Source organism: Neoarthrinium moseri (genome assembly GCF_022829205.1).
Source record: "Neoarthrinium moseri strain CBS 164.80 chromosome Unknown scaffold2_Wmoseri_CBS_16480, whole genome shotgun sequence".
In the NCBI taxonomy this organism is placed as follows: Eukaryota; Fungi; Ascomycota; class Sordariomycetes; order Amphisphaeriales; family Apiosporaceae; genus Neoarthrinium; species Neoarthrinium moseri.
In genome coordinates, this window is record NW_026055116.1 from 1,392,473 (window position 1) to 1,412,042 (window position 19,570).

At 54.0% G+C, this 19,570-nt stretch overlaps 6 protein-coding genes across 6 annotated transcripts; 3 read left to right on the forward strand and 3 right to left on the reverse strand.

Annotated features, from left to right (window-relative positions):
* Positions 1-867: 867 nt before the first annotated feature.
* On the forward strand, positions 868-3,391 carry JN550_001179 (uncharacterized protein; the record flags this gene model as incomplete). Its single annotated transcript, XM_049310202.1, has 8 exons — positions 868-959; positions 1,054-1,241; positions 1,301-1,412; positions 1,591-2,188; positions 2,240-2,308; positions 2,357-2,616; positions 2,670-3,295; positions 3,345-3,391. The coding sequence occupies 8 exons, from the start codon at positions 868-870 to the stop codon at positions 3,389-3,391; spliced, it is 1,992 nt and encodes a 663-aa protein (XP_049177085.1).
* A 401-nt stretch (positions 3,392-3,792) lies between these two features.
* JN550_001180 (uncharacterized protein) lies at positions 3,793-5,417 on the reverse strand (the record flags this gene model as incomplete). The annotated part of the gene is made up of 4 exons (XM_049310213.1): positions 3,793-4,246; positions 4,319-4,686; positions 4,746-5,183; positions 5,238-5,417. 4 exons carry the CDS (start codon positions 5,415-5,417, stop codon positions 3,793-3,795), a joined length of 1,440 nt encoding a protein of 479 aa, XP_049177086.1.
* Positions 5,418-6,593: 1,176 nt separating this feature from the next.
* On the forward strand, positions 6,594-7,830 carry JN550_001181 (uncharacterized protein; the record flags this gene model as incomplete). Its single annotated transcript, XM_049310224.1, has 2 exons — positions 6,594-6,705; positions 6,776-7,830. The coding sequence occupies 2 exons, from the start codon at positions 6,594-6,596 to the stop codon at positions 7,828-7,830; spliced, it is 1,167 nt and encodes a 388-aa protein (XP_049177087.1).
* A 380-nt stretch (positions 7,831-8,210) lies between these two features.
* Positions 8,211-9,366, reverse strand: JN550_001182 (uncharacterized protein; the record flags this gene model as incomplete). Its single annotated transcript, XM_049310235.1, has 5 exons — positions 8,211-8,476; positions 8,562-8,760; positions 8,828-8,884; positions 8,942-9,073; positions 9,163-9,366. The coding sequence occupies 5 exons, from the start codon at positions 9,364-9,366 to the stop codon at positions 8,211-8,213; spliced, it is 858 nt and encodes a 285-aa protein (XP_049177088.1).
* A 1,502-nt stretch (positions 9,367-10,868) lies between these two features.
* Positions 10,869-12,974, reverse strand: JN550_001183 (uncharacterized protein; the record flags this gene model as incomplete). Its single annotated transcript, XM_049310247.1, has 1 exon — positions 10,869-12,974. One exon carries the CDS (start codon positions 12,972-12,974, stop codon positions 10,869-10,871), a length of 2,106 nt encoding a protein of 701 aa, XP_049177089.1.
* Positions 12,975-13,947: 973 nt separating this feature from the next.
* Positions 13,948-18,200, forward strand: JN550_001184 (uncharacterized protein; the record flags this gene model as incomplete). Its single annotated transcript, XM_049310258.1, has 2 exons — positions 13,948-18,096; positions 18,150-18,200. 2 exons carry the CDS (start codon positions 13,948-13,950, stop codon positions 18,198-18,200), a joined length of 4,200 nt encoding a protein of 1,399 aa, XP_049177090.1.
* Between the last annotated feature and the right edge of the window lie 1,370 nt (positions 18,201-19,570).

Sequence of the window (19,570 nt, forward strand, 5' to 3'; positions counted from 1 at the left end):
TTAAAAGCCCCAACAGCGAGTATGAAGCCACTTGACATTGGAAGACTTTGAAGTCCTCTGCCGTATACCTCCTCATACGGAACCGCAATATCGAGGTTTTAACCAATTTTGTTAGGGTGTCTCAAGATCAGCCGCAACTTCGGGGTTTGGACATCGGCAGCTCGGTGTCTGCTGCCCCAGACACTCGGGATTTGTACGATTCTCAGATGCAGCACCCCATCTTGGCATGGCCGAAACTACATATACCGACCTACCTACCTTTGTTGGCTGACTGGATATCGTACCATATGTGATGTGTAGGTACCATCTTTGTCCCGTGGCTTGACGCCGGCAGCTACCAGCCAGGATCCATATAAAATCCCATGGGCTGCCATTTCGGGTCGGCGAATGGCCCATGAATATGCTAATGTCCCGTGCCATAGATGTCCCGCCAGCGAGTGCGCACGCGGAGGCCCGGAGTTGCATCATATCCAACTTCCAAGGTTGACGCTCAAGGAGCAAAGTGTCAGCCCTACGGAATGGCCGTTGATATGGGTCTCCCGTGATGGTAGCCGTGAAGAGCCAATCAGAGTAGCCCAAGGCTGCCCTAACGTTTCAAAGCGATTAGTGTAACGGTGATTTGCCACGCTATTGGCAACGCCGGGCCTCGCCAGCTGAAGTCTACCCCACTCGGCCTCGTCGAAAGTCGGTCGTTCAATAGCACGCCCACGCTCCACCACTTCCCTCCGGGGACAAGCTCGGCTGCCCAAACCGTGACCGTTTAACCATCCTCATACATGTTCAGCTACGGATCGGGATTTGTTGCCTGAAGCCTGACTTACCCGACGCGGGAGACCAGCCTGTTGCGTGGGTAGGGCCACCGCCATCATGGCCGAAGTTGCCAAACCGACGCAGGAGGGCCCAGTCGCCGGCAGGAAGAAATTTGCAACGCCGCCGGTCAAGATTGCCTGTCTCGCCTGGTATGTCGTGATTCTTTTGCTTTTGATGTTGGCGCTCGCGTTCCCCCCGGTGGACCCGAGCGACCACGTATATGTATATGCTTACACTGCGCAGCCGTGCCTCAAGGACAAGGTGCACAGGCGAGCACCCTTGTGCCCAGTGCACCACCAGAGATCGCCCATGCGTCTACAAGCCGAGTCGCCGCGGCGGTCCTCGTGTGCGCAAGAAGCCGCGCCTGCTCGGGGACAATAATGAGCAGGCTACGGCCGACCCTGAGCCAGCACCCGTGGTGCTGCCCAATCGTGAGTTTAGAGTTTGCTAGCAATTGTTTGAGGCAGGCAGTGTCTAACGACATATACAGTGTCAGTCGAAAGCTACATCAATCCAGGCGCAGGGTTGAAAAACCTTACCGAAGTGATGAATGATAGTGACATGCTCTTCGACAGTTTGTTTAGTAATTCTGCGAATCTTATGTTAACGTCATCCACAAATGAGGTTGGGCCTATGGCAAGGTCGTATACCTGTGACCGTGCAGTGTGAGCAAAGCTCTCTTTTTCGAGCTCCTTTTCATTTCCTACTGCTTTCGTTGCTGTTGACTGCCCTTGTTTCCATCAGAAAAGGACCGGGACCCGTGACTAATCAAGCTTTCAGCCTTAACGCCTACTACATATGGATACACGCATATTTCCCCATTCTTCCACCACCAACAGAAGTTCCTCTCATGCCCGACGAGGCTGTGCCTCTATATGAGAGTCGACCCAAGGATGTAGATGAGTCTTGTTCACCTCTTGCTCTTGCCATTTCGGCAATACTGGCACTTATCCCTTGCGCCCAAGACGTAAACCCCCTGGCTGAAGAATCGATCCTCTTCCGGCGTAAATATGCCCAGTTCCTTGCGCAATCAGCCTTTGAGGCTATTGAGGTAGAAACCGAAAAGCCTGAATCATCCATGGACCCATCAAGAGCGCTAGATGATTCTGATGACGAATACTCTCGTCAACCGTTTCATCTGGGCGTTCCCGTCCAGCTAGAGCACATCATCGCACTTGACTTGCTAAGCGTTTACGAGTACGCCCAGCGCGGTAACTTGAAGAGGATGAGGACGAGGGCCAATGCTGCTCTGATGTCAGCAATGAGCCTCTCTCTACATACCCATACCGACGATGATGATGTCTACTCGGAGGCACGACGCCGTGTCTGGTGGATGACATTTGTTTGCGTTTGTCAGAGTTCCATCGTCAGCAATACGGTAAGATGTCTCGCAACAACTTGAAGTAGACACTGGCTTACAGGAATGAAGAAACCTGCTTTTGACATCTTTTCACCGAGTTTCACGTCCAAGATGCCAATTATCCAAGCTGACCCTGAGGTATGTGTTGTTCCCCCACTGAAGTGATCCTATACTGACCCCCTTTAGGCTTGGCCTTTGTTTCTCAAGTCACAACAGGCCATTCTCACCGCAACACAATTTGTCATTGACCTCAATGCGGCAATGAAATCCCAGTCTGACATGACACACGTATATCAGAGGATGGTTGAGCTTGAAGTGTATTTGGAGCCTCTCGTCGCCGCATCAGAGGCCTGGGTTTTGAGCTGCCCACCCACCCGACTTGTCGACAGCCACGAAACTGTTGTTGCCCAAGCTTTGCGGTGTATGTCAATAATCAAATTGAACAGGTCAGTGGAGCCAGCGTATTTCGAAGGTTAATCTGAACTAAGACATTATGTAGTGCTCGCATCAAAGTGCACCGTTACTGCGCGTTCTTCGACTTGCCTGTGTTCCCTCGAAAGAACTGCGACTTGAAGCCTGTAACACCAAGTGAGAGCAAGGATGCCCTACGTCACTGGCCGACATGTTGTGCCACTCTCATCGGGCACTCAGGACCTTCAAGTCATACAGGCTCCTCCTCTTCTCCAACACTTTCACCTCGACTGACACCTCATTCCGAGGGTAGCGTGCAAAACTTCCAGGCACCGGTGACACCAATTTTCCCTTTCAGCAGTCACCAATCAGCCAAAATCTGTCTGAAATCTGCCCTCAGTATCTCGAATGCGTTTGATATACTCCCATATCCCAACCCCACCACACAAACAGCTGAGGGCCCCTCTTACCTTGGTCCATTCTCAAGTGTTATTGCGCCGAGAACGATGCCGTCATTCGCTTGTTGCGCTATGCAATGCGGCTACGTGCTGCTCATGGTCCATGAAAAGACGCAGACAATGTACTCCGGTTGGAATGGTGACACTGGATCCTTGGCCAATAATCTTCTTGGCAGGCTGCAGCAAGGTCTGCTCTCGATATTGGCCACACTGGAAAACTATGGGACTGCGTTTGAAGCTCTTGGTGGAATGAGAGGTATGTTATCTACAACCCGCAGCTATGAACCTGGGACTAAAGGACGTAGATCAAATTCGAGACAAGGTATACTCTTCGGTCAGTTTCGACGCATGAGTCAAAACCCGTTGTTGGATAGTGCACGGGTTTTTCTATCCAGCCGGAAGCCACACGAGGCCCAGGTAGTTCTTGTTAAAACACGTACCCACTATATGTTACGACTTTCCTGGTATGGGGAATTGGGAGAGAAATTGTAAGACATTTAAGCGAGAAGATGGAAGCCATTGGGGGGCGCAACAATACCACTCTCGGCGCAGGGCGTTAAGGCACGAAATTTTCTATGGTTGGCAGGGGATCAAGTTCTTTTGAACATGTTCCTAAGAATAAGTCGCTCGGCTATCTGGCATTTTTACTAGCATCAAATACAGAGATCTCCTCATGGACTCCGTGATGGTCTGTATTACAAATTCATCCACCTTCCTCCTCTTTATGCATAGACCAGCGGTTCAGGTGGTAGGTTATTCTGGGGTATAGGTCGAGAAAGGCATACCTTCTGGTACTTCTTTCCACTGTTTTTCTCCATCCAGGAGCACCTGGCAACTGTCCCAAGCTTCTCTCAGCGCACAAGCATGCGCCTCGCTCCTCGGGACGATCTTCACTGGGAACGGCCGAGGCTGCACCAGGACACCTTGCGTTAAGTCTTCGGGGTCTGGCACGGTCTCCCTCCCATTGCTGTCCACAGCTCTGCGGAATTGGAATGCCCAGAGGAGTCTCGCGATGCCGAGGGTCAGGGACCGTTCGGCAATATGTATACCCTGGCAGACCCGGCGCCCGGCGCCAAATCCGAAATGGTCCCGTTTGGAGGCGTCAGCATTAGCGGTTGCCTCTGCCGCCGTTTGCAAGTCACCCTCATATCTTGTAGGGTCGAAGGCGCGAGGGTTGGAATGCCGTTTTGGGTCCATATGAATAGCCCTGCCTCACTGTTAGAATAACGGTGTCCATCTTTGGGTGCGGTTGTTAGCATGATCAGTAATCTCGACCTACCAAACGTTGAGCATGACATTGCACCCTTTGGGGATTCTGTAGCCCATGTACTCATCCTCTCGTATGACACTATGCGGGATCCCGAGGATCGCCGTGGGCATCCATCGCAGACACTCCTTGACACAGCAACGGATGTATGGTAGTTTGTCATCTAATGTGGGCAGCCGATCCCCGCAAACCTTATCTAGCTCCCTCTGAGCGGCCTTCTGAACTTCGGGGAACAACACCATGGCCTGTACGAAGCCTACCAGCTGAGCGGCTGTTGTATCGGACCCTGCTTCCAGCAACGAGCCACTTATATAGGCTGCTAGGCCGTCGGAGAAGGCCTCAACCTTCTGGGCCTTTACAAGGTCTACGCAAAAGCACGGCTAGGAGTACCTGTTAGCGCTCAGGAATCTCCAATTAGCTCGAGTTGGGTGTTTGTTACCTTGCTCGTACCATTGCTGATCCTCGCCTTTGCATCGAGCCAGTGGCTAACATATAGCTCCTTCTCACGTGCATGGAGATCCTTGCAGTACCTTCTCATCGGCACCAGGAAATCTGGGAGTTCACGAAGGGCAGGGTACAGGTCGAGAAACGCCGCACTGGTTGATCCTAGGACCTGCACCATCTTATCGAAGCCGTAGTACAGCTGCTTGAGCTTTGGGTCATCGTTGCTGAAGGTCCGGAAGCCGAAAACCATCTGGGTAGTCAGAGAGTTGGTGTAGCGCCGGATGTGGTCGACAAACTCGTCGGGGGAATCAAGTAGGCCGCGCATCATCTGCTTGTTCTCCAGATCCTGGTACGGTATAAAAGCTGTGGCCGATCGGACGTGAAGCATGTTGTGGTAAATCCTGTGGATCATCCGCCACGTCTCTCCGTATGCCTGGTGGTGTCTCTTAGCCATTCGAACATCCAAGCACGATTCGGTCAGGCTTACCATCAAGACCACCCTTAAACTCCCGCTGATTATATTGGGAAGATAAAGATCGGGGCGCGAAGAGTAGATGTTACTTCTCTTATCAAGTAGGTCCTTGACCGCCTGATCAGAGTTCAACACGATCATCAACCTTGTTCCCATCATCAGGGAGTACACCGGCCTGCCAAGATAAGCTTGCATATTGGAACAAGATCATAAGTTTCTTACCCATATTCTTGAGCCCATTTCTGAAGCTGTATGTGACCATTTTCTTTGGGAAGCAAATGCAAGTTGCCGATTATAGGGAGAGTAGGGGGTCCAGGAGGACAACCTTTCGGTCGAGAGCCAATTTTCAATAGCTGGTAGATTAAGACACCTGCTACAGGCAGAGCCAACAAGATCCAGAAACTTTCCATTTCCCCTCAGTTCTTCAATGGATGGGACTGCAAGAAGACTGTCACTTTCCAAGTCCCGACTGCACCTTGAGACCTCTTATATAACCTTTACCCGAGGCATACTAGCACGGCGCCCGGCCAGCTTCACACCGAGTCTCATGCGACTTCGTGGCGCAGTCCTTTGCAACTGGAGAAGAATACCCGTAAGTTGCTGATCTTTCTGGTCTGTGTGCAGTTCCCTGCGAGTTCTGGGGGTTTGCTGTAACCTCACATGCTGGATTTGATAGGTAGTGGAGCTCGGCGTGCATTACTACTCTGCAACATGGGATATTGCATGCAGCGGCGTCCGCCTGTGATTGGAGAAACGTGCGGCGAAGGACCAAATCAATCTGACCCCTCTACGAAATTGGAGAAACGAGTTGTCATCTGCAGTCTTGTTGTACGACCGAATATAAGGGAAATCCGATCATACCTGTGGAGTCAAGTATTTCGAACCCACAGTGATTGGTTCGCGTCAAATGAACTCCCATTACTAGTGCTTACAGCGCCTTAAACATGGTAGATTCAGAACGATGGACCGGCATAGGGTTTCACTAGCACACTGTTATTTATACCGACTGAGCTTGGTCTATAGCGGTTCAGTGAGCAATGAGACGTGGGAAAGGTCACTTCCGCATTTCAATCCTGATCAAATTCACTGTTATGTCAAGAGTGTTGCGATCTGGTAAACCCCACATAACCCCTATACCCTGAGGGTTGCCGTTTAATCGCATATTGAACACAGAAAGCCATGACGCAACTGGCTGATCAATTCGAACGCATGGCGGGGCTCTCTGATTTTAGTTCACTGTATACCTCCCCTCCCCTACCCAGCACACCTGTGTAAGCTGCATGCGACTCCAACGATAGCTGGCGGGCATTCCACGTAACTTCACCTATGGCCTAGCTGGGACCTGAAATTCTATGGTCGCGGGACGTCAAAATGCCTGCACGAGCTTCACTGTCGGCATTTCTGGCCACCGCGAGGTCTGCCTTAGCAGCGTCCGCCTCCAAGAAGCAAACACTGACCTTCGTTGTGGGCAATGAGTCTGCTGGTATGAGCCTTTTCTCTTGTTGCGAAATCCTAGCGCAGAGCATGGGCTATCGGCTAACCGCTCGGAAAAGATCTTGATTCCCTCTGCTCAGCTCTGCTCTTCGCGTACTTACGTACATATGGCTCGCCGCAAACTCTCCACATACCCTTGTGTCATCTGCCCCGAGACGACCTGACGCTACGCCCCGAGTTCACCGAGGTGCTCAGGAGAGCTGCAACGTCACCCGATGATGTGATCACACTTGATGATCTACCCGAACTGGACGCCACGAATACGCAATGGCTCCTTGTGGACCACAATTGCCTGACCGGCCATCTCGAGCTTTTCAACAAGCAGGTAGTTGGCTGCGTCGATCATCACACCGACGAGGGCAAAGTCCCTCAGGAAAGCGAGGTCCGGCTCATTGAGAAGAGCGGCAGCTGTATGAGCCTGGTAGTTACGCACTGCCGAGAGGCATGGGAGAAGTTAAAGGACGCCGACAAGGCTACAGAGATTGACGCACAGCTCGCCCATCTGGCTGTTGGCCCCATCCTGATCGACACGCAGAAGCTTGGGGACAAGAATAAGACGACTTCATTTGACGAGGATGCGGTGCAGTATCTAGAAACCAAGCTTCCGTCAGCCACGGGGTACGACAGAACGAACTTCTTCTCCGACGTCGCTAAATTGAAGGAGGACATTTCACCCCTGTCGATGCGCGACATCCTACGCAAGGACTACAAGGAGTGGGACGACAGTGGAGTGAAGCTGGGGACCTCGTCCGTGCCCGCGCATTTCGGGTATCTGACAGAGAAGGCGGGCAGCAGCGACGCGCTCCTCGACGGAATCAAGAGATGGGGCACCGAGAAAGACCTGGACCTCGTGACTGTGTTGACCGCCTTTGCGAACGAGGCTTCATTCCACCGCGAGCTTCTCCTCTTCGCACGAACGGAGAAGGGGGTTGCGACTGCCAAGGCCTTTGAGAAAGACTATACTGAGAAGCTTCAGCTCAGCCCCTGGAGCAGTGGAAAGCTCGACCTGGATGAGCAGTCTCAATGGCTGCGATGCTGGACCCAAGGTCGTGTCGAGAACAGCCGCAAGCAAGTCGCACCTATGCTAAGAGAGGCCATGAAGGCAAAAATATAGAATGGCATCAATGATGCCAGTGAGATTATCTAGAAGCAGCAATACTCAGCGTTCGACAAGTTGGACACAGTGTTGGTTGATTTTGAGTTCTTGACATAAACGCGACGACACCAGATAGTATCTAGAGCAGGAGCAGACTTGTAACCCAGAGAGGCGCAGTTATGTCTTATGCCATTGACACGTTTCTATATTCTTGACATTTGCACTTCTCAGAGCCAGATCGAGAATTCGTCAAATCAAATCATGTTAACAGGGTATACAAGACAACTGAGAATCCTATGCAACGCTTCGCTTCAAATTCACTACCGCTGGCTCAGACCCAAGGCCAAATCCCCAAGGCGCCACATCTCTTCCACCAAGTTCCCACTTTATCCCTTAATCTAAGCTGCAGCAATGGCATCCAACCACTTTGCGAGGCGGTACCCCTGCTTCGCAATCTGCTCCTTGACGACCGGCTGCGCCGTGGTCGTGTAGGTGCCGCTCAGCTCCTTGTTCTCGACGGCGCTGATACCGCTCTTCAGGACAGTGCTGCACACATAGGCATTGCTCTCGCTGGCCCAGCCCGTCGCCGTGGTCTCGGCGTCATTGATGTTCAAGCCGGAGACCCAGCCTGCGGCGCTGGACTTGTAGTCGCCGGATTTGATAGCTACGGGTAATATGAGTCAGAGATTGGCCATCAAGATGAGTTGTGCATTCATGCCGGGTGCGGGAAAGGGAAGTTCGGGACTTACCAGTGGTAAGAGTCGTGGCCCAGGTCTTGGCAGAGCTCTGGGAAGAGCCGCCTGACACCGACTCCGGGATCTGAGTGTCCCAGATGGCGTGCAAGTTGGTGTCGTCGCCGTCGTACAGGACATCGATGCCGTTTCCGCCGGTCTCGAGATCCTCACAGTGCAGCGGCTGGCCGACATCGCCAATGAAGTGGATAATCATCTGGTCCTTTGGTGAGTAGGCGATCCATGGACAAGGACCTGGGGTTGGGGTGAACTGGTGGGCATACCTTGGCGGCGATCTGGCGATCAGATGTGCTAAGTTTGGAATTAAGGACACGCGAGGTCTGTCAACTCGAGTTTAGCATGGTGCTCAAATATTCCTGGCGATGAGCTGAACGTACGTAGTTTGCGATGGCGCTCACAATGCATCCATCTGCACAGTCCCGATCGAGGTCAACACCACAGGACGAAGGGGGATTGTCTTGGGCATCGATATAGTGATACCCGGCCGAGAACTTCCCAGCGGTTGTATACTGTGGAACGCGTGGTTAGTGACAATTCTTACTATCTTGTTGAGTCTATCGGGGGGGTTTTTTTTTTCCCGCAGACAAGAATCACTTACACGGTACGAATCAGCCCACGATGCAACGGACGCCAAGTAGTCCGTCGACGTATCGCCCAGCAGATTCTGGAAGTACGTCTTCGTGGACGACGCCACGAAATTGGTCGCAATATAGGCTACGGTCTCGTGGCCCATGGCGCCCCAGGCCATGGCGCCGGGAAGGGCCGCTGCCGAGAGCAGGGCTACGGAAGCGATGCGAACCATATTGACTAGGGAGAACGAGCAAGGGCGGGCTTGAAGGATGGACAGCAAGGTGTCTTGGAGAACGGAGATGGGGAAGCCTGTGGGATGGTGTAATGCCAAGGAAGCGAGGAGGTCGACGGGAGGTAATATAGGCATCCGGCGCCACCGTTATATGGACCCAGGTGCGCCCGCGTGCATCAAGAACCAGGTTCCTCGCGACGAGACTCCCAACCCATGCTGGTGGGCTTTTGATCTGGCAGCTCGCTCAGTTGAGCGCGTTCTTTTTGCTTATTGGCTCGCGAGATTGGGTGACCGTCCTCGAATGCGACTTCGCCGGCCACGGGGTATACTAGTCCACCTCTGGAGACTGGAACAAAAGAAAGGGGTCCCACTGGATGCACAACCTTAAGGTATACCCCTGTTAGGCTTAAGTGCAGCTCGCGGTCACCTTGCTTACGCGGTTGTAGATTCTTACAAGGGTCTGAACTTGGCTTTTCTCGGTTGCGCACTACGTACCGCCCCTTGCAGACTGGGGTTGCGGCAGGGGAGCTTATCGAGCTGGCTGTCCAATTACTTGGGGCACGTTCGATATAAAGCCCCAGAATATGGATCGGTTAAATCGGCTAGCTAGACGGTGATCACGAGTAGAGGTTGTATTATGTACTGAAAGCCGAACAAGTATCCTCCTTTGAGGCCCATTGCGGAGTTACGCCTGCTAATCCTTTTTGGTTGTCGGTCAGTACCTAGATGTCCAGGTGCAATGCGGCTGTAGTATCGACCTAAGCGCATGAGCCACCCAGAACTCTACGTGGGCTTAATGGTGTCTGTCTGCTTCTTGTGTGGATCTACTATGTAGGGATAGGTAAAGTAATCTTCATGTACCATGGTTTGAGAGCGGAGAGCTTCACTACCATGCCACCATGCTACATCACCCGAGGCTGAGGTTGAGACCCCCCAAGAATCACAGCCGGAACTGGGCACAGCTAGCTAACCCGCAATCCGCGGTATTCCGGTATTCGGGGCAAGAGTGGCATTACGAACGTCCTGAATCTTTCGCATTGTAATTAATCTCGCACGTGTCTTATCAGTTGGGTTTGAGGTACGGAGTACGTGTGTAGCTTGGCTTTAGCTGAAAGCAATCTGCGTGAGTCCGCAACGGCCTAGTTGCTCGTTTAGGAAGGTAATGAGTCGACCAAGGCGGTAAATGGATGCTAACAACACAGCCTTTGCGGAAATCGCAATTCGAAAGGTTATTGGCAAGCACCCGGTGTTTGTCGATAAGCTATATTCTAGCATTTACAGTCGCACCCTCTTAAGTGCAGTAGTGTACAGTAGGTTACATTGGAGACCCGGCTGCGTCATCAACCATCCATTCGGCAGTCACAAGCCGGGCCACATCTCTATAGCGTACAGACAGACGCCGGATCTGCATCCGGTTTCCGACGGTCAACGATAGAATCGCGACGCCGGGCCTCACATCAGGTATCGATGCTCTCAAACTATCTTGTCCTGAGCGTGTCTCGCTAGGCGTCCAGTCCTCGGGACCCGTGGCGGTGCCGCTGCAAAAGCTTGATGTCTTTGACAAGCCTTACGAATTCGCGATTGCCAAGCGACCTTGCGAAGCCTGGAGCGCTGGCTGGAATGGTATCTGCATGGTCCTCGGCTCGGGGATCTACCACTCGAATGCACCCAAGCAGTGACTCGAGCACCCGTCCGGCAGGTTCAATCGGTGGGTTTTCAATGATCATCTCCTGGAAGCATCGACGCACCGTGTCGGCACACAATGCCCGGCGTTTTGGGTCGTCTGTAGCAGCCATCAACTGGTAGACGTGAATGTACATAGCCTCAGACCGCGGCTGGGCGAAGCGTGGAGGTATGCGCCAGGCTTCCCAGAACTGCTCCCATCGATGCATTCGCGCGTATGCGTCCATGAGACTGATCAGCAAGCGTTCCCCCATGTACGGCTGCTTAGTTTGCACCATCAACCCTTCCAACCTTCTTTGGAGGTTGAGGGACTGGTCATCGGGCCTTCCAAACCATGACAACCCGTCCATGATGGACACAATGACATCATTGCTAAGGACAGGCTGGCCACGGGTGTGCAGCATATCCAACACTTCAGTTGCAACCTGTGTCCGATCCATTAGCTCCGCTGAAGCTGAGTAGATGCAACTCAGAAGCTCAAGTATCTCACCCCGACTGGCCGGAATAGCGAACAACTGAAGGTCCCGGATGAGTTGCTGCATAGTGAGCAGCGTAGGGGAGCCATGCATAGTTCCCCGCGTCTTGGACGCCATAGCGAGCCGCAGGGACCACGTCCGTTCAGCAGGCAGGTTTTCCATCGCTAACCTGGATAATTTCTGAAAGGCCGCAGATTCAAGCGTTGCCGAGAGTTGGTCTTCTTGCACATCTTGTAGGTAGCTTCGAAGAAGATCCAGAACGCGTAGCTTCGTGGGGCCATCATGTAGGAGCTGTTCCTGGAGAACAGAGAGGTCGGACAGTAACGGGTCGGTCGGATTGGCTTCGCCGGGTTTGGGGCCGTCTCTGATAGGTGTAGTCGACATGGACCTGGTCTGGCCAGAAAACGCGGAGCTGTCTGACGCCTGATGCCCAGGGGTAGGCCGCGTTGGCGACTTGGACAGGATAGCCTTCTCCAAAGGATGCGAATCCGCAGCTTTCTTAGTTTCCGTAGAAGTGACGGCCCGTTCCTCAGACGGACGGCCAAGCGCCCGCTGCCAGAGGGTTTCCAAGCCGAGCTCCGTCCTTCGTTCCTCCGTCATGACTTGCACAACTATAGTTGAACCGGTCTGTGGGACGCCGAAACCCGCAACTCGGCCATCTTCGCTGAGGACAGCAGATTCTGTATGGGAGCGGTTGATAGTGCCCAGGTTGACACAGATCCAGCCAGTGGATATACCATCGTCGGCATCGTCAGTGCCCATGGTCCCCAGGAGCTTAGCCCGTTTTGCCTTTCGGCGCAGCTTCGTCTTGCGCTCATTCGGGCCGAGAAGTCCGTCGGCATCAGCGTGCACATGGTGCTTGGCTCGCAACCACCTTACCAAGCGGCCGGCGGACACGTTCAGATGGCGCTCGCTGCGTGCCGTTCCAAACAGCATGAAGAGATTGGGCCCTAACGCCGGAGGAGGATCCATCTCGCGTAGGTCAAGGAGAGAGAGGTCATCGAGGCCCATCTCTTCGGCTGCATACTCCAATACGGCGGACAGGATGGGCGGCGAACCGGACGGCAGCTCAGGCAGCGGCGGTGGTTCAGCGAAGGGAGCATGCCTGGGCGGCTCGACCTGAAGATACCATGGCACACCCGCCGGGGCGGGCTCCGCTGCGGCGCTTTCCAAGGTTTCGATGTCGGATGCAGACCCGTCTTGCGCGGCCTGTCGGGCTGTCTCTGGAGATTCGGGGGAAGGAGTAACGTGGCTACCAGTCACATGGCCTGAACTCGAGGCTGAGGAGTAGCTGCGAAGAAGGTGGCGCGTGGTCGCGACGGGAGACCACAAGAGCGTGTGCTGAGATCTGGCGAGTGGAGATGGCTTCGACGAGCTCAAGAAGAGCCTCAAGACAGAGGTGCGGCAATGAGAGCAGCCAGCTGCTGCCAATGCCCTTCCAGCGGCCATGACAACGGATAATAATTGGCGGCTTTGCAGGCAGTGCAGTTGCTAAGAGGAGTGGTCAAAGTCCTGGACCCTCGCGCGTGGACATCTCAGGAGGATTTGCAAAGCTCCTCATATCCGCTTGACAGCTCAATTGACGTCTCCCGATGAGATCAGAGCTTTGGGGCCTCGGGATCCCTGATGCCGTTTCTGGCGCGTCGGAAAAACCCTGCCCAGCAACTTGAGCTGGGGCTGCTTGGCCGAGCTGACCCTGGTTCTGAACGTTAAGTTGCCAGTTAAGTTGCTTCGTACGGTACGTGGAACCCAGCCCGACAGCTGATGGTGGAGCTGGGGCTCCTGGCTGCTTGAGCAGAAGCGGGTGAGCTGGAGAGCTCGGCCAATTGGGAGCTTGGAATTTGGCTGGCCCGGCTGTCTGCTTTGGCGCGATGCCCTGCCCTACAGTGGAAATAGGTTGACTTTCACGGCGTGCGGCGTGCAGCGTCGACCTTCGTTGGCGCGTTCCAGAACCTGGACACGCTAAGTTGGGTACCGTTTTTCCAGTGCAAGTTTAGGGGTCACCTGCTGTGGAACGAGCCCAGCTACAGTGCCTAAGTTAGCATGCCTAGAGGCTAGTCCCCTTTCCGGCCAGCTCTGCCTATGGGGCCGCCCCGCCTGCCAATGGCGATTCGCGAAGAAAAATTTGGAGCAGGGTGCTCCATCATATCGCCTCCTATCGAGACTTTGTCGATAACATCAGTCTTCTTGCCAATTTTTGCCGTTCCCCCATCGACTTGGACCCGACGTTGCCGGCCTTCTCGTCACACAATCCTCCTTCTATTCCAGTACCCTAGATCCCTCGCACGCAGTCGTCACTAAGGCCGCTTGATGCGTTCGTAGCACCCTCCCACGTCCGGCTGCTGGGATATCTCGTCGCTCCTTTGCATAGATACCACGTACAACGCCCGGGGGCGTCCTCCCTCTACACAAAGCCGTCGCGATGCTCGTCAGGCCGTCGGCTCGAGGGAGCCTCAGCGCACCCAGAGTCAACAGCCTCCGACGGCCACAGTTGTTCTCGCCATGTGCGTCGCTCCGGTCCCGTTTGCCGGCGTCAAGTCACAGGCTGCTCGTCACGCGACCAGACCTCCTCCCCCGGAGGAGACGAGGTAGTGGCGGCCTGTCTCATGGCGCCCTCCATGAGCGATCGCTCGCCACCGCCATGGACGATGCCCGGATCCAGGACGGTCTCAACCTCGGGCCTCCGTCCATGTATACGCAGCCACCGACGTCTTCGCGGAAGTCTGCGCCCTACGACCTGAGACTCCCCGATCCGAAGCAACCGCTGCTGCTCCGAGCCGTCGACAGCGAAGCCTTGCCGCGCGCCAAGACTAACGGCCACGGTGTTCCAGGAGACGTAGAGTCAATGTTGTCCGTTTTCGATGCTTGCTTGCATGTCGGCCATCTCGATCGAGCTGCTCTCGTCCTCAAGCGTTTCGATTCCATGGGCTGCCTGCCAGGCTCTTCCATGGTGAAGCTCCACAACAGATATCTCCGCGCCAACCTCCAGAGCCACTATTCGCAGCCAGATACCAAGTGGGCCGAGTCGATGCAGATTTGGTACGAGACACGCATTCGCGCCAGAGGACTTCCCCAGACGCCAGAGACCGTCGCCCTCATGCTCAAGGTCTCCTTGCTCTCGGCCCAAGATCAGGACAAGCTTGAGCGCCGCGTTCATAGGTACATGGGCATGGTCCCCGGCGATGCCGGTCTGCAGGTCTACAGCGAAGCGGATATTCTGTCGGATAAAGATCTTGCCCAGATCACGAGCATCTGCACGACTCATAATTTCTCCCCCGAGGATTGGGTACCTGACTCCGAAGAGGCTCCTCAGCCGCCCCAGGAAAACCCGATCGCGTGGTCAGACACCAAAAGTGCCAGCACGGGAACGGAGTCGCGGCCTGAGGTCGTCCCCGTACCTCAGAAGGGCCTTGGCCTGAAGACCTTGCGCCACGTGCTGTCCTTCTTCTCCGACGTCCAAGACCGCGATATTTCGCGCCTACCCATTGCAGAGCAGCGTGAGATCCAGGCCCGACTGGAGCGGGACTGTGTCCAGGCTGCCATCAATCGTTGGAGAGAGGAGCATGAGACTCTGATGAAGATGGGCAGGAACACTTCATTGTCCACACATGCTCTCAACAGCCAACTGTACGACTGGCAGTGCTCGCTGGAGAAGAAGCTCAAGGATGAAATGGCTCTGATGGATATTTCATTAAAAAGGGAAGACAAGTCTGCAGAAGACTTCGACCGATGTCTCCTGGCTCCTTACTTGCACCAAATCGGGCCAACCCGGCTCTCTGCCGTAGCAATATTGAGTCTTCTCAACGCCACCGCGACTGCCGGCGCAGATAGTGGCCCGTTCCTCTCACAAGCGGTTAACTCGCTCGGCAAGGCGATTGAGGAAGATGCTAGACTTCAACGCACACAGACCAAGAAACCCAAGCAGGGCCGAAAGCGTGTGCTGAAGACTCAACAGCGCAGTGGTGTGCAGAACAAGCCAAGCGACGCAGCCGTGTCTGACCCGCACGCGGATGGACTGGTTGTGATGGCACCTGGTTCTGAAGACCCCAAACCCTCCAACATTGTGGATGCCCCAACATACGATGTCACAGCGTGGCCAGTTGTCATTCGCACCAAGGTTGCGGCCTTTGTCTTGCTGAGCCTCATCGATACGGCCAAGGTCACAGTCGTGCGCGAGCACCCCGAGACAAAGGAACTTACTCGGCAGGCCCAGCCTGCTTTTGCAAAGACCTCCATTTTCAAAAAGGGCAAGAAGATTGGCATGATCATGCCGAACAAGTACCTGGTAGAACTCATGAAGCGTGAACCACGTGGCGACTTCCTGGCCAGGCATCTGCCCATGCTGGTCGAACCAGAGCCGTGGAGCAAGTTTGACAAGGGTGGTTTTCTCGAGAGTCCATCCTCACTGATACGAGTGAAGAATGGCGAGAAGGACCAGAAAATATACACCGAAGCTGCGCTGAAACGGGGTGACCTGGACCAGGTTTGTAAAGGTTTAGATGTGTTAGGCCGAACGGCATGGAGGATCAACCGTCCCGTTTTCGATGTCATGCTTGAGGCCTGGAACTCTGGTGAGGCCATCAACAACTTCCCACCTTTGAACCCGGATATACCTCTCCCACCTGAGCCGGAAGCCACCGGCGATCCTTTAGAGAGGAGGAGGTGGATGCAGGCAGTCAGAGCTGTAGAGAACGAGAAGTCGGGCCTACATTCAGAACGGTGCTTCATCAACTTCCAGATGGAGATTGCCAACGCCTTCAAGGACCAGACTTTCTACTTCCCTCACAACATGGACTTCCGCGGTCGAGCCTATCCTCTACCCACATACCTCAACCATATGGGCGCAGATAACGCTCGTGGCTTGTTACGGTTCGCCGAGGGAAAGGAGCTTGGGGAGGCTGGTTTCCATTGGTTGAAGGTCCAACTTGCCAACGTCTTTGGATTCGACAAGGCCAGTCTATCAGAACGCGCAGCATTCACAGCAGAAAACTATGAGAACATCAAAGATTCTGCCACCAATCCTCTGAATGGCCAGCGCTGGTGGTGCAAGGCCGAGGACCCATGGCAATGCTTGGCGGCTTGCTTTGAGGTGTATGCCGCAATGCAGCTGGAAGACCCAACGAAATACGTGTCCCATTTACCTGTCCACCAGGACGGTACATGTAATGGACTGCAGCACTACGCCGCTCTTGGGGGTGACATGTGGGGAGCCCAGCAGGTCAACCTCGAGCCGGGCGATCGCCCTGCAGATGTGTACTCTGCTGTTGCCAATCTCGTCAAGGAGAGCATCGCTGACGATGCCAAAGCCGATGTTCTGCTTGGCAAGATCATGGATGGCAAGATTACGCGAAAAGTCGTCAAGCAGACAGTTATGACCAATGTTTATGGCGTTACATTCGTTGGCGCCCGTGCTCAAGTGCAGAAGCAGATCGAAGCTGCCTACCCTCGCATCCGAGCTGAGACCGGCTGCAGCTCCATGCTCTTGGCATCTTATGTTGCCACGAAGATCTTCAAGGCGCTATCTACTATGTTCCGCGGTGCCCACGATATTCAGTACTGGCTTGGAGAGTGTGCGGGACGAGTTTGCCGTGCGCTTACACCGGAGCAACTGGACAGGCTTGAAGCCGAACCATTGGACGTGAAGAAGACGCCCACAGGTCGGGTTAAGAAGAACCAGCTTTCCTCGTCTGATCTCTTGGGCTCGTTCAAGTCTACCATTGTTTGGACGACTCCGTTACGTCTACCTGTTGTCCAGCCATATCGAAGGAGCGGTGTTCGTACCATCGCGACAGCTTTGCAGGACCTTAATCTCGTCATCCCCGACAGGTCGGATCCTGTCAATCGACGAAAGCAATTGCAAGCATTCCCGCCTAACTTCATCCATTCGCTCGATGCGACCCACATGCTGCTGTCCGCACTTGAGAGCCATCATGTGGGACTTACATTTGCTGCAGTGCATGACTCCTTCTGGACCCATGCTGCTGATGTCGACACAATGAACCGCGTGCTGCGAGACTCGTTCATTCGGATACACAGCGAGGATGTTATTCAACGACTGGCAAGTGAGTTCGAGGCTCGCTACAAAGGTTCTCTCTATTATGCCCGGCTGGAGGGTGGCAGCGAAATCGAAAAGGCAATTCTGGCCCACCGTGCCCAGTCCAGGCTGGCCATGCCAGAGGAGCTGCTTCAGGAACGGGAGAGGCTGCGACTACTTCAATCGGCAGATCCCGCTGACGTGGAACGCGGGCGCCAAATGACGACGCCTGCCAGCATTTTCGAAGAACATGCCGCAGCCCAGGCCTCCGTGGTTGAGGACGAAATGAGTGAAGTTGGTTTGGGAAATATGCCTCCTGGTACAGAGATCGGGAAGTCGGGCCCAGACGGGCCCAAGGCGTACAAGGGTGCGGAGGATTGGATCAAGGGTAAAGCGCACGACCCTGAGTATGTCAAAGAGTTCCTTGCCACGACTGGTTTTGAGCAGGCCATCAAGAAGCAGCCCACTCCAAAAGTCAACAAGTCAAAGTTTACCGGGGTTTGGATTCCGCTGTCTTTTCCCAAGCTCCCTGAGAAGGTAAGTTTGGCCATCCCACCCGATAAACCATGTGAGTACTAATTTTCTTATAGGGTGAGTTCGACGTCAAACGACTCAAGGGCAGCCAATATTTCTTCTCTTAAACACAGGGGCATGGGCTGTAGGATATATTTGCTTGATGGACACCGTCATCAGCACTTCGTCAGACATTGTTGCATTTGGAGCGTCTGCATTTGTAAGCATTTATTGTGGCCACCGGCGTTATGGCTTTGAAAAAGGGGTGTGTTCAACTATGGGCCAAATTTTTTTTATACAACATTTACGCAGCGTGTACACTAGAACCACAGGGTTGGCGACGGCGGATGCGTAGGCCGCTTTGGGAGTCGGGGGTATGATAAGACGCACGTACGCCTTGTACATTTTGTATAGTACTTCATAGAGAGTGGAGGCAAAAGCGCTGGGACGATGACAGGTTAGTCAGCAGCATCATGCTCAGCAACAGCCTGAACCTTCAAGTTAAGGGCATTGTCATATACTACAACCCGAAAATTAATATCAATCACAACCCTCAAGTCTCCGGTCAACTTCTTTGGTTGCGGGTGCCAGACTGCGTATTCATGTCACATCGGGTGATCCTTCACAACCCCTACTGGCTGACCTCCAAACCAGGACAGATGCCAAGGGTCGCAGGTTCCCCTTGTGTCTGGCATTGAGATTCGTGCCGGATGTCGGTCAGTCGCCGGCCGCTCGTGTTGTGACTCCCTAGCAGTTGCTAAGATCGCAGGTACTCTCTGTGACGATTCAGTTGGCATCCCTCGTCCCCATGGGGATCTTGGGCTCTAGCCCCGCAGCCTGCATGAGCATCCTGAGCTTTATTTCTTCACTTTTAGACACCGGTACGGAACGTGCCAGTCAATTGTAGATGAGAGAGAACTTTGGTCTCAGCACAGGTGAAGCCACTGGGTGATCTTCACCTTTCCCGGATGTTTGTCCCAAGCTTTGTTTCTCACTGTATAGTCCATGAAAATGTAAGTCAAACATCCGGAGGGGTAATACGAGCAACAGGGGTGGGGGTCTGCCTGCCCCAGCCTGCCTGCTCGCCGCCAATCCCGTCAATGAACACCTGCAGCAATGCTCTCGGCGTAAGCAGCCTCAATTCCCACCTATACGAAATCGAATGAGTGTAAACCAAGCGGTCAGCTCCATTCTGCCCGAAACGCAGAACACTTCGTTCTTCCTTTTCCCTGCCGGTTCTAGACAAGAGTCGATCCTGAAGTGAAGAGGCACGGTCTGTAAGTGCTACGATGGAACACAAGAGAAGCCACTTGGACGCATAGAACATGGGCGAGGGCAAGGGCAAGGATAGTTTGTAAAAGGCCTGGGGAGCAACAGCGGAACCACACGTTGCACTGCAGATAGCTTATACTTAGCCGAAGGCCCCAGCTGCCTGTGCTATAATCCTCCGGAGAAGTCGACCGACTTCCTCCGCACTTGATCATGGTCCATGAGACGA